Source organism: Equus caballus, chromosome 1, assembly GCF_041296265.1.
Source record: "Equus caballus isolate H_3958 breed thoroughbred chromosome 1, TB-T2T, whole genome shotgun sequence".
Taxonomy (NCBI): domain Eukaryota; kingdom Metazoa; phylum Chordata; class Mammalia; order Perissodactyla; family Equidae; genus Equus; species Equus caballus.
The window spans coordinates 58,852,881-58,865,337 of NC_091684.1; the positions used below are offsets into that span (position 1 = coordinate 58,852,881).

General features: G+C 56.3%; 1 protein-coding gene across 1 annotated transcript in view; it reads left to right on the plus strand.

Moving 5' to 3' along the window:
- Positions 1–1,013: 1,013 nt before the first annotated feature.
- Positions 1,014–12,457, plus strand: part of COL13A1 (collagen type XIII alpha 1 chain) — a 154,112-nt gene continuing 142,668 nt past the window's right edge. The window contains exon 1 of the mRNA XM_023644199.2: positions 1,014–1,852. Within this exon, the coding sequence (XP_023499967.2) occupies positions 1,559–1,852 (294 nt within the window). The 5' untranslated portion in view covers positions 1,014–1,558. The remainder of the gene's footprint in view (positions 1,853–12,457) is intronic.

The following is a 12,457-nucleotide window of genomic DNA, read 5'->3' on the forward strand; positions in this document are numbered from 1 at the left end:
CTCATTTGCAGGAATGTCAAGAGGCACAGGAGATAAAGTCTCTTGGGATACAAATGTTACTTAAAGTGGGAGAGGTGACAAGAGAAGAGAGGAAACTACAAAATGCCCTCGGGGCAGCTTTTCTCTACTGGAGCATAGGAAGTGACAGCAGGAGGGAGCAGAGTTAGCCCTAAGGAAGGAGGATGGAGTATGAGTGTGTGTGAGAATTGCTCGCCTTTGATGGCTGGGAGGGTTGGGCTGGTCTGACAGCAGAGGGATGGAATGGGTCTCAGATCAATGGTGGGCTAGAAGGGAAGAGATCGGGCCTGGCAGGCAGCAAGACTGACCTGCCTATCCGACACCCTGGAATAAGGCTTCTGTTCATCTTTTATTCTCCTGTATCTTGTTATGTCTTGGTCCTGAAAGAGAGAAAAGGATGCCAGTTCTGCTGCCCCCTAGAGGGCTGACTTTTCTCCCCGGAGGAAAGGTGTGGTTGGCGGAGGAGTCGCAGCAAAGGCCCTGGGGGAGCTGCAGAACTCAGGGGATACAGAGCCCAAGGTGGAGCGGGTTTGAGGAGAAAGGAAGAGGATGAGATGGGGGGGGGGGGGGGATGGGGTCGCAATGGCCGCCAAAGGGATTCAGATCTTCCTGCGCAGGACGTGGAGATCCTTCTAGATGCCGGACAAGAACTCAGTCGGGCACTTTGGAGGATCCCAAAGGCAGTGATGCCTGGCCCCATGCGGCGGAAGGCGAAGTGGACCCTCGGTGTGAATGGAGAAAGGGAGAGAAGTGAAGCCCCAGCGCCCTTCCTGCCTATAAATAACCCCGAGTGTCACTTCAAAGGGAACAGGGAACGCGGGAGAGGGGCTCCCGGGGCCGGCCGGTTGGGGCAGCGGGCCCTACACACCACGCCCCGCACCCCTGGCGAGTTTGCATAAATAAACAAACCCAAGCAGCCGGCCCTCAGGAGCTGGGGGAGGGGAGGGGAGGGGAGGGGCGGGGGGAGGAGGAGGAGGGAGGGGGCGGGAGAGATTAGTTTGGGAAGTAGCGCGGACTGCTCATCCGATCCGTGCGGCGCGGCCAGTGTGTCAAGTTACAGAGGCGCCGGAATCGGCCCCAGCGCTCCTCGGCAGCGGCCACGACCCACCTCTGCCTATGGGGCCCTCCATGTGCGCCCCTTCGCCCCGCGACTGAAACCGGCTCGCCCGGGGGCCGCGAGACACCAAGAAGGACCGACAGCGCAGAACCAACTCGAGGACTCTGCAGATACTTGAAGGGAAACACGGGGCGGAGAGGAGAGTCGGCCAGATTCCCCTAACTTTCCTGGACTTGGAACGTACTTCGAAGTAACTTTTTTCTCACCCGAGTGTACCCCGATTACCGCTGGTTGTGCTTTTTCGGCTTTCCCTCTCCTGCTGCTAATTTTTCCATCCTCTTTGCCGGGAGCAAAGGAAAGGGACTTGTTCCAGCGACATAACCCCTTTCCCCCTGCCCCGCGGCTTGGATCGCACCTTTGGGCAGCGGTTCTCGCCTTTATTTATTCTATTTATTTATTTATTGGTTCTCGAGAAGCGAGGGGATGGTAGTGGAGCGCGCCAGCAAAGCGGCAGCCGCCGGTGCCCGCGGCCCTGGAGAGTTGGGCACGCCCGAGACGGTGGCGCTAGCGGTGGCGCCGGCGGAGCGCTGCGCGCGGCTGCCGAGCCCGGGGTCGTGCGGGCTGCTAGTCCTGGCCGTCTGCTCGCTGGCGCTCAGCCTGCTCGCCCACTTTCGGACGGCCGAGCTGCAGGCCCGGGTGCTGCGCCTGGAAGCGGAGCGAGGGGAGCAGCAGATGGAGACGGCTATTTTGGGACGAGTCAACCAACTGCTGGACGAGGTCTGTGCTCTTTGTTGCTGGCTTTTATCCCTCCCCGCGGCGCCCCCTCGCGCAGCCTCCAAACTCTCCACCAGCCGGTGCCCTCTGGCGCTGGCTCTCCACGCCGCGCGGTGCGCCGCGGGACTCGCACAAGTCTGCGGGCGGGATAGGGGACAGGGACGGACGCTGCCCTGCCAGGGACACGAAGGATCCGAGTGGCTTGCGCGAGGACCCTCAGCTCCCGCCTGCGGCAGGCGCCCCCACGTCCGTCCCACACTGGGAGCGCCCTGGGCGCGCCGGGCAGGTGGCGAAAGGCAAAGCGTGCGGAGGTGCGCGGAGGCGGCCGGGCTCCGCTTTTCCCTCCCGACATCCCGCCAGGGCAGTGTGAGAGCCAGCCGCTCAGCGCCCACGCGGCGGGACGTGTGCCCGCGGCCCTCCCCATCCGTCATCCCTGGGGGTCAGTGCTGCCTGACTTTTATTGCCACCTTCCTTTGGGAAGAGAGTTGAGGGACTGAGTCATCCACGGGGCTGAGGAGACCAGAGAGGGCAGTCCTTTCTGGGGTTAGTGTCTTTGTCCCTGCCCACTGCCCCAGAAGGCTAGGGCCTTGGTGTGAGTCGCCCTGGCTCTGCTGTCCTTGGCACGAATTAGCCCATACCCTCTTGTTCTTGAGGCGAGTGTTTTATTGCCTGCTCCTTGGAATGGTCCCCAACCTTTTGTGTCTGTGTGTTTTTCTGGAAAAAGGATGCTGAGCTTTTTCCCATTCCTGAAATATCCTTGAACACAAGTGAATTAAAAGCCATTAGTGTCTCTTAGGCGTGGCAATCTTGGAGGCACATGAAAAGACCCCACCCTCCCCAGGAAGGAGGGACCTGCAGTCTCCCTGGTGCCAGCAGAGGAAAGGCTGGTCAGTGAGAGCTTGAGGCCTGGTGGCTTACGGGAGTCTGGACAGCACAGGGCATCCAGGGCCCAGATGAAGGAGAGGACCCACAGGTGAGGGCTGCAGTCTGGAACAGGAACAGGACATGGAATGTTCCCATGGGAAAAACTGGAAGAGGGCCTCTTAGTAAGAGGTGGTGTGTAGAACAGTGAAGAGCAGCGTGGTGGAGTCCAGCAGGCCTGGGTTTTGGCCCCACCCTGCTGCTTAGAAGCTATGTAATCTGGGGTGAATACCCTCATGCCTGCCCGCTTGCACAGCGGCGGTGATGATGGCAAGCAGTGGAGCCAGCTCTACCTGTAGTGGGTGCTCCGGCCATTCTGGAATGATGCCCTTGTTCCCTGCAGCCAGGGTTCTCTCTGGTGCTTCTGCCAGGCAGAGCCGGTACCTGCCAAAGTAGCTCTCCAGGGTGGTCAAGGAGAGATAGGTCACCGGGCAAGGTTACTGGTGCTGGTGGTGCCCCATGACTGCTGACCTCAGCTCATGCCCAATGCCCTGCCAGGCCCCAGGGAATCCAGAGGGCTCTGTCCCCTGGGCCTGGTGGGGTTGGGGGGCCTCTAGGCCTGATGGGGTGAGGGCCCTCTAGGCTCAGCAGTGTGAGCAGGTGGCCTTTGCTGGCTGAGAGTGGGATTGGCAGGGTGCTCGAGAGGGTGTGAGGGCAGTGAGGGCTCCCCCAGGTATCTCAGGGGCCCTTGCTGCTGAGGGACAAGCATCTGACCATGGGAGTTTCTCTGGTTCCTCTCGCCCTCCTCTCCCTTCCCAACCCCTCCTGCTGGCCTGAGGGTGCCGAGCCCTTTCCCAGATCCTTGCTTTCTCTGCTTAAGAGTAGCCAGGCCAAGTCTCATGGCCTCAGAGCCCTTGGGCTGACAGTGTGACCTGACATGCTGGTTCCTTCTCTTCAAACTGCACCTTCATGTGCAGCTTTACGGCCTTCTAAACCTCTTGTCTGCAGAGCATCTGAACTGAAACCCATTTTGCAGATGGGGGAAATAAGGCCCAGAGAGGGGCGTAGGTTACCCAGAGCTGCATAGTGAGATCCAGGACTTGAACCTGAGGCTCCTGAGCCAGTTTCCAGTGCTCTTTTCACCAGGTCCCCCCTCCTTCCTTTGTCCGTTCTCATTCATTCACTCTGCATATGTTTCCTGAGAGCCAGCTGTGGTTCAGGCATTGTGGGGGATGCACTTCTGCCCTCCTAAACCTACAGGCAAATAGGACACAAAGAAGAAAATCAGCAGTGACTGTGTCGTGTGAAAAATGCTGCGATAGTGGCAGCACAGGAGGCCTGGGAATGTGTTAATGTGCATCACAGCCTGATGGTGGCGGCTTCCTGGGAAGATGGTTTTCAAGCAAAGACTTAAAGGGTGAATAGGAGTTTTCCACGCAAAAGGAGATGAGTGTCAGGGCCTTGTTCTAAGGGGCAAAGGGAACAGCTTCTGGAGGCTAGAAGCCAGAGGGAAGGGTTTGCCTTGGGGAACTGAAGGAAGTCCCAGATGCTGGAGGGCTGGGAGGGTGGAGCTGTGGAGGACCTAGCTGGAGAGAGACAGGTAGCCTAGGTCAAGAGGACCTTAGAGACAGTTAGATCTATGTCAGAGCAGTGGGGAGCCACAGAAGGGTCTTGAGGGCAGTGATGTCCCTGGAGTGGGAGCTTAAGCCAGAGGAGGGAGGCCAAACAAGAGGCTAGTACAGGCCAGAGGGGACTGTGACCCGGACTAGGGGTGCATCTGGGGACAGAGAGGAGTGAGTGGAAATGGTGGCTGCAGTGATGGGACCTGAGGTCAGTGGGGGGGCATTGGAGCCAGAGGGAGGGAGCTGTCCTGGGGGTGGCGGGGTAGGTGGCCTAGTTTGTGTGGAAATGGCCCCCTGGAGGCATCCCCTGGGTGGACAGGGGCTCCGGAGGGGACGCTGTAAGGGTTACACTGTCCAATACGGCAACCACTGATCATGTGTGACTCATTATATTTAAGCTAACTAAAATTAAATAAAATTTAAAATATGGCTCCTTAGTCACACTAGCCACATTTCAAGCAGGTGCTCAATAGCAGCTGTAGCTGGTGGCTGCCACTTTGGACAGCACAGATATAGAACATATACATCATCGCAGAAAGTTCTATGGGACAGGGCTGTGCTAGGAGCAAGATGCTTCTGGGTCAGCAAAGGTGCCCCGGAGCACGTTAAGGTCTCTCTGCCACCCTTGGCCCTTCCTGTCCTAGGAAAGTTCTCCCAGGTCTGAGCAAAGGGCAAAAGTGAGGAAGGGGTGAGGCAGAGAAGGAAGAACTGGGACCAGAGGAAACCCCGGTGAAAAGAAAAGGCAGAGGAGAGGGGAGCGGTTGTGTTACAGAGAGGGTCTGTGACATGATACGTGGAGGACTCCTGCTCTCAAGGGGCACACAGGCACCTGGTGAGCGTAGGGGCCCAAAACCAGGATTCTAGGCACATGGCAAAGCCTCGGGCAAGGCACACCGCCCCCCGAACCTCAGCTTCCGCCGCTGTTAAGCCCAGGCCCTGCTTCCCTTGGGGTTGCTGTGAGGCTCTCAGGAGATGGCAGATGGCAGAATGCGCTAAAATGTGCCACCACCAAAAGCCATGCTCAGGACCCCGTGAGTGCTTCCAGAGGGCTCCTGGGAACCTGGCACAGGGAATCTGTCCTGGAGCAGGTGGCCCTGGGCCACTCCCTGAAGGATGAGAGGATGGAAGAAGGGCCCTGGGCAGGGCAGTCCTGGTGAGGCACAGAGCCTGCGCAGTGGCCTGGAGGCAGGAATCCAGGGGCACATACGTGCACACCACCCATCCCAGTGGGGAAAGTGGCGTGCTGGGGGCGAGACTGTATCTGTGAGGCTGGAGGAAGGGGTAGCTGGCAGGGAAGGCCAGGCTGAGGGCATCCGGTGGGAGAGGAGCCTGGTGTGAGGCAAGCCAGGGGCAGATGTGAGCAGAAGGCCCAGATCTGAGGGGCCAAGCCACTGGGAGGGGAGGGTCAGAGCCAGGACAGGAGGGTGGGGGCGGGGAGCCAGCTCGTGGGGAGCTGGGAGTGTGGCTTCCAGACCTCAGGCCCCAACTCTCCCCCATCAGCGCCTCTCTGCTGGTCTGGGACCCTTAATGAGCACTCCAGCTGCCTGTTACTTGACTAGCTTGCTGTGTAGAGAGAAACTGGAATGTCCCAAATGGAGGAAATCAGATGTCACCTAGAGCTGGGCAGAGAGTGTGCAGTGAAAGAAAAGGGACAGGAATTTAAAACAGCCAAATCTACCCTGTAGGCCCAAGGGAGCAGGGAGCGTCAGCAGCCCCCTTCAAGGTGAATGTCTAGGGACCAGGCCAACTCCCCGTCCCTAACAAGAACAGCAGCGGCTGGAATAGGAGTGTCTCACATTTATAGGGCACATATGGCGGCCGGTTACGTATGTTCCCTCTTTCAATCCTCACAGCCTCCCTAAGGGACTGGCACTGTCATTACCCCATTTTACAGGGGAGAAGACTGATGTCTCTCCACCTCCATCCTGCTATCTGTGAGCCAGTCCTTTGCATGTTGAGAAAGTTTTCCACCTCCTGGAATTCCCTGGGAGAGGAAGGGGTTGAAACTTCCAGGCTAAAATGTTTAGGAACCCCAGCAGACTCCCTAGTCCCTAAAAGTAACAAACACAACCATTGTAACAGGAATGTCTCACATTTATAGGGTGTGTAAGGGGCCTTTGTTGGGTCTTTTCCAGAGGAGCCATTAGGGGAGAGCTCAAAGCAGTGGCTGAAGGATTGGGGCTCTGGATGGGGCACCCCGGGATGGAAATGCTGGAATGAGGAGGGGAGCAGGCTCTTAGAGGGAAAGTATGCGCGTGGCGGGGCATGGCCAGTGTTGAGTGTCCTGTGTGGATCACAGCAGCCTGGCCTCAGTAAGGGGACAGACCCTAGACCCAGGTGCCATCGTCCGCAGCCCGCGCTCCACTGTGTCGGTCCTAAAGCGCCTCCTCTTTTCACGCAGTACGTAAATGAGCAGTCTTGTGGGAGTTAACAGGGGAGATCCTCAGAGCCCCTCCAGTCCTGTCCCCACACTCTACAGATGAGAAAACAGGTCCGAAGGCTGCACAGCCAGGTCTCAGAGGAGCCAGAGGTAGGATCCCCGTCTCCGGCAGGCGTCTCTCCTCCACGCCACACCTTCTCCTTCTCCTTAGACACTAGTTAATGTCTGGCCAAGTGGTGGCAAAGACACAGCATGTGTGTGCTCCACTCCTCATTCCCTGGCCCTCAGCAGACATTGTTAATCAAGTGCAGCCCACTTTGCCGTTGAGCTTACAAACAGTCTCAGAATCCTTTTCAGCACTATTCCGGGAAGCTACCGCTAACTCGTGAGAGTTGGTGTTCAAAATAAAGAGCTATTTCATGACTCTAATTAAGTTTAAAAAAAAAAAGGTACAGGGCAATATTCACTATAGATAAAGCCAGGGAGAGTTGTTAAAAGTTTCGCAGCTTCTCCAATAGCCTGAAAACTAGCGCTAGCTCCCAGCCAGACTGAGGACCTCATAAAGGAGCCTGCTCTCATAGGAAGGTGATGGAAAAGGTCAGAGCATCTGCAGAAATGCTGCCTGTCTTAAGCAGTTTCACGATTTGACACTGTCAGAAAGATGCCTTTTTCCCTTATTCCTAATCATTCTAGACTTGCCCCAATGCCCTCTGGGAAGCCTTCCCAACCACCCTCACCAAAATGGGCTCTCTCCCTGCTCTGACTTCCACAGAACTTCCTGGTCATGCTAAGGAAGCTTGGCACCTCCAGCTCAGAGAAGGGAAATAGATAGACACGGCCCGTGCTGACTTCTCTTACCCCAGAACCGTGGCAGCTACTCATAATAATCATTCAGCACACTCCCAGGGACTCAAGATAGACCTCAGAATCCTTCTCAACATGGTGCTCCAGGCTGCCACTCCCAGTCTATTAGGGAGTCAATGCACACAATAAAATCTGTTTACCACCCATGGCCCAGCCTCAAACACATTGTGCAGTGTGCCCTCCTTTCTGTTGCCTTTAAATGTCTTGTCTCTTCGTGTGCTCGCACGCTACCCAATGGCAGGGGTAGGAGCTCACTGGTCTCTGGGTCCTTGCTGAGTCTAGTCTGGGACTTTGCACCCAGTAGGCAGCCCTCACCGATTAGTTGCTGATTTAAGGTCCTCCTGCTGGAGGCTAGTGAAGCCATCGACGTCAGCTGCAACCGCAGACCCAGCTGTGTGCTCAGCATTTGCTCGGGGGACGTGCCCCGGAGGTGGTGTTTCACAGCAACTAGCAGAGGAGGACGTGATCAGCTGCTCCTAAGTCAGGGCTGCGCCCCCGGTCCTGACTGGGAGAGTGGGGACAGCTCAGCGTGATGTGCTCCCACCTGGACAGAACAGCTGGGGGCACCCCTACTCTCCTGTCCCCCACTCCCAAGGGTCAGGAGCTTCATCTTCACCTGGCCGAGCTGCCTGGCATGTTTCTGGTTGGGGCAAAACAGTAAAGTGGGCAAGCCCCCAGCATCTGATGTCACCGGGACCTCTGTGACTAACCAGTTGTGTGACCTGAGTCTCAGTGTCCCGTCTGAAAAACAGGGATGACAATACCTTCCTCACAGGGTTGTTGCAGGATTGAATGACATCATTCAATTAGTAAGAATTGTCTGTAACCATTACTACCTCCCTCCTCGTCAGAGGAGCTGAGATGGGGCCGTCCCATGTCCACAACTTTTACTAATAGCTAATATTTATGAATACTGTTCAGAGAGCTTTTCATCATTAATCCAGTTGATTCTCACAATAACCCAATGAAGTGGCTATATTCTTACTATTCCCTTCTTACAGAAGAGAAAATGAAGGCCCGGAGAAATTAAGTAACTTTCCCAAGGTCACATGGCTAGTCAGTAGCAGATCCAGGCCTTGAATGCAGGGACTCTGGCCCCAGAGCTGGTATTCTGAGCCACCAGTATACACCATGCGTTTGAAGGACCACCCCCCACTAAGCCAGCTGAGGCAGGTCACATGGGCCAGGGGCTAGGGACCGGTTCAGTTTGGTTTGGCTCCCACAGAGGTGGTATTTACTGACTTGGCCTCAGGCCCGCATCAACCCCTTTGTTATAAGAATGACATTGAGGGCCGGTCATGCACTCTGCTTGAGCAGTCTGCGGTTCGCAGGTTCGGATCCTGGGTGCAGACCTACACACCACTCATCAAGCCAATGCTGTGGCAACGTCCCACACACAACACTGAAGAAGACTGGCACAGATGTTAGCTCAGCGACTATCTTCCTCACCGCACTGAAAAAAAAAAAGAATGACGCTGAGGGTGCCCTTCGTTACAGCAGGCCTTGGCGATGAGGACTCTTAGAAAGGGCCCTGTCCAGCCTTGGCTTCCAGAATGCTTGGGTCCTGGGAGGAAGGGGTTGGCCCTTGTCTCTTGGACACTGAACTGTCCTCTAGGAGGCTTAGCCCCAAGCCTCGGGGGCACCCATGACCTAGCATAGTCTTTGGGGCAGAAGTTTCTGTGTCGGCCCCATTCCCAGGTCTGTTTGCTCACCCTGGCCCTGCTTTTCTCTTCCCTCCTGCTGCCTTCCTGCATAATGTGTGTCTGTCTTTATGTCTGTTCAGGCGCCTGAATGTCCCCTTTTAAAGCAAGAGAGGGGTGTAAGTTCTGTAGTAACTACGCTTTTTAAACTTACTCTCCCTCCTTCTCGTTGCATCTGCGTGCCTCAAAGACCTGCCCCTGGGCGGTGATGGGCAGCAGCCGAGGCTGATCCTTCCCAGAAGGCTGATGGGTGGCCCTGTGGGGAGGGTCTGGCTGTGGGGTGTTTACCTGGCTCCGTGGCTGGCAATCCTTGAGACAGAGAGAGGGGATCTATCTGTGCCCCAGGCCTGGTGCCTCCTGTGCAGTGTGACCCAGACCCCTCACCTGGGTCCCCAGCAGGGCTTGAGGGGCTGATGGTGGCAGTGATGGGGTCACAGTGGGATGTCATTAAGAGTCCTACCATGTCCTGCACAGCTTGAAAGTCTGGGAGCAGCGGGGTTTTCTTTTGTGGGGGTGGAGGTGGGGGGTTGGTTTGGGATTTAGTTTTTGTTGTTGTTTGTTGTTTCAAAAAATAAATCAGCTGAGGGTTTGCCATCTGAGGGAGAGCAGGCCTCAGGATGAGGCTCGGGAATCCTGCTCCCGTGGCTTCTGTTGGACTCAGCCCCTCCCTGAAGCAGCTTGTTGAGTCCTCAGTAAGTGAAAGAAGTTAGCAGGCTCTTCCAGGGAAACTGAGGCCCAGGGCAGGCTAGGGTCCCCGGCTCTCCTGGGTGTCATCTGGACTGCCAGCAGGCCCTGCAGCAGCTCCACGCTGACACCCCCTCTCCCATCTGCAGGCCCTGGCCGGGGCTCCCTGTAGAAAACTGTGGACACAAGGGTGGGGCGGGGCTGCTGGCAGCGGGGGCGCCTCTGGGACCTCCTCAAAGGGCAAGTGGGTACAGAAGGGCAGAACTGCCTACCGGGGAGGCTGGGCACGGCCTTCCCGGGGACACGGGGCCCCTGTCTCCCCTCCTGGAGGCTACCGTGGGTTTTCCCAAAACCCTACATGGCAAGAGCCCACATGCTCTGGGCCTCTGCCGCCTCCTCAGCCCTGTTTCTTCCGCTCACAGCCCATCCCCACCCAGTCTCACGGCCTCCTGGAGGCCTGCAGTCTATCCCCATCTGTCTTCTGCTCCGGCCTTTCCCTCCTGTCCACCCATCCTCCCCGCAGGCCCTCCCTGTCCACCCACCCTCCCGGCAGGCTGCTCATTCTTGTCTGTTCTTTAAGTTTCAGCAGGGCGGCCTGCCTGCCCCGCAAAGACACATCTACCCCCAAAAAGGCTGTCACAGGGCCTGGGCTTCCACTGCCCAAGGGGCTTCACTCTTCCAGTCCCCCATTACCCTGCAGATGCCCCGCGAAGGTGCCTCCTAAGCCATCGCGTTGAGGTTTTCTGCATCATCACGCTTCGACAGGGTGGCCTGCAGGGCAGGACAGGAGGGGTGCCCTCTGGGGACAGGGTTGCAGAAAGGGGACTGGTTAAAGGGGCATCAACTGGGGCTCTTCCAGGAACAGCCTTAGTCCACTTCCCTGTGAGCTGGCAGTTGGGGTCTCCTGGGGATAGGGGGAGTCTCGATGACATGGGAGGTCAGAGGGTGGTCCTGCCACCTCCAGCCTCTCCCCACTCCGTAGAATTAGAGTGTTGGACAGAAGGGAGCTCTGCACTATACCGGGGATCCCCCACAACATCCCTGGTTTTCAGGCTTACATGTCCTAGGTGATGGGGGAGCTCACTACCTTACGCAGCTGCCTGTTCCTTGATTGGACATGTCTGACTGTAATGTCCTGCACATTCTTCATCTCTTCAGAGCTCCAGACCCATCTCTACACCTACCATCCCCGACTCTGGCATGTCTTGAGAGCACCTCAAACTCAATATGTCTAAACTGAGCAGGAAGTCCGGCCCTCCCCAGCACCCCTTCATCTGTGAATGCACTGGCCTCCAGCTGCACCCACTCCAGGCCCTCCTGACCGCACCTTCTCAGCCTCCCACACACCTGTCCTCTTCTGTCCATCACTGCCTGCCTTTCCCCACCTGCGCTGTCCTCGGCTCTCCCAGGCCATGGCAGGAGCCTGCTACCTCACCTGCTCCCCTTCCCTCTGCCCTGCCCCTTTCACCATCCACACGGCAGCCAGGGTGAGCTTTTAAAATGTCTGAAAACGATCGCTACATTTCTCTGATTGCAACCCTTCAGTGACTTCCTATTGCTCTCAGGCCAGATGATAAATTCCTCAGTGTGGTCCATGACGTGGCCTTTGCCACCCTCTCTAGTCTCATGGCTCCCCTTCCCTCAGTTTCCAAGTCCAATGCCTAGCTGTACACTGTCATGGCTAAGGGCACAGAATCTGGAGCCAGATTGCTGGGTTCAAGTCCAGCCCTGCTAATTACTGGCTGTGTGATGTTGGGCAAGTTGTTTAACTCTCTGTGCTTTGGGTTGTACTTCTGTAAAATGAGGGTGATGATAGTAAGAGTATCTCCCTCTTATGCGTGTTGTTGTTAGGATTAAAAAAGTTAAAACAGGGCCGGCCCCAGTGTTTTGTCGGTTCGAATCCTGGGCAAGGACATGGCACTGCTCATCGAGCTATGCTGAGGCGGCATCCCACATGCCACGACTAGAGGGACCCACAACTAAGAGTATACAACTATGTACCAGGGGGCTTTGGGGAGAAAAAGGAAAAAAGTTAAATTAAATTAAATTAAAAATTAAAAAAAAAATTGAAGGTAAGGGAGAAAAATGCTCAGGGAAAACAATTATTAAAAAAAAAGTTAAAACAGGGGCTGGCCCAGTGGCACAGCGGTTAAGTTCAGATGTTCCGCTTCTCGGCGGCCTGGGGGTCGCCGGTTCGGATCCCGGGTTCAGCTGTGGCACCGCTTGGCAAAAGCCATGCTGTGGTAGGCATCCCATGTATAAAGTAGAGGAAGATGGGCATGGATGTTAGCTCAGGGCCAGTCTTCCTCAACAAAAAGAGGAGGATTGGCAGCAGTTAGCTCAGGGCTAATTGTCCTCAAAAACAAAAACAAAAAATGTTAAAACCAATGCTTTGAGCAGTGCCTGGCACTCCACTAAAGGTATTGCAATCTCCTGGAAAGAGCCAACCGCCCCTCCTCAACCCGCCGGTCACAGGCATAGAGAGGAGAGACGTGGG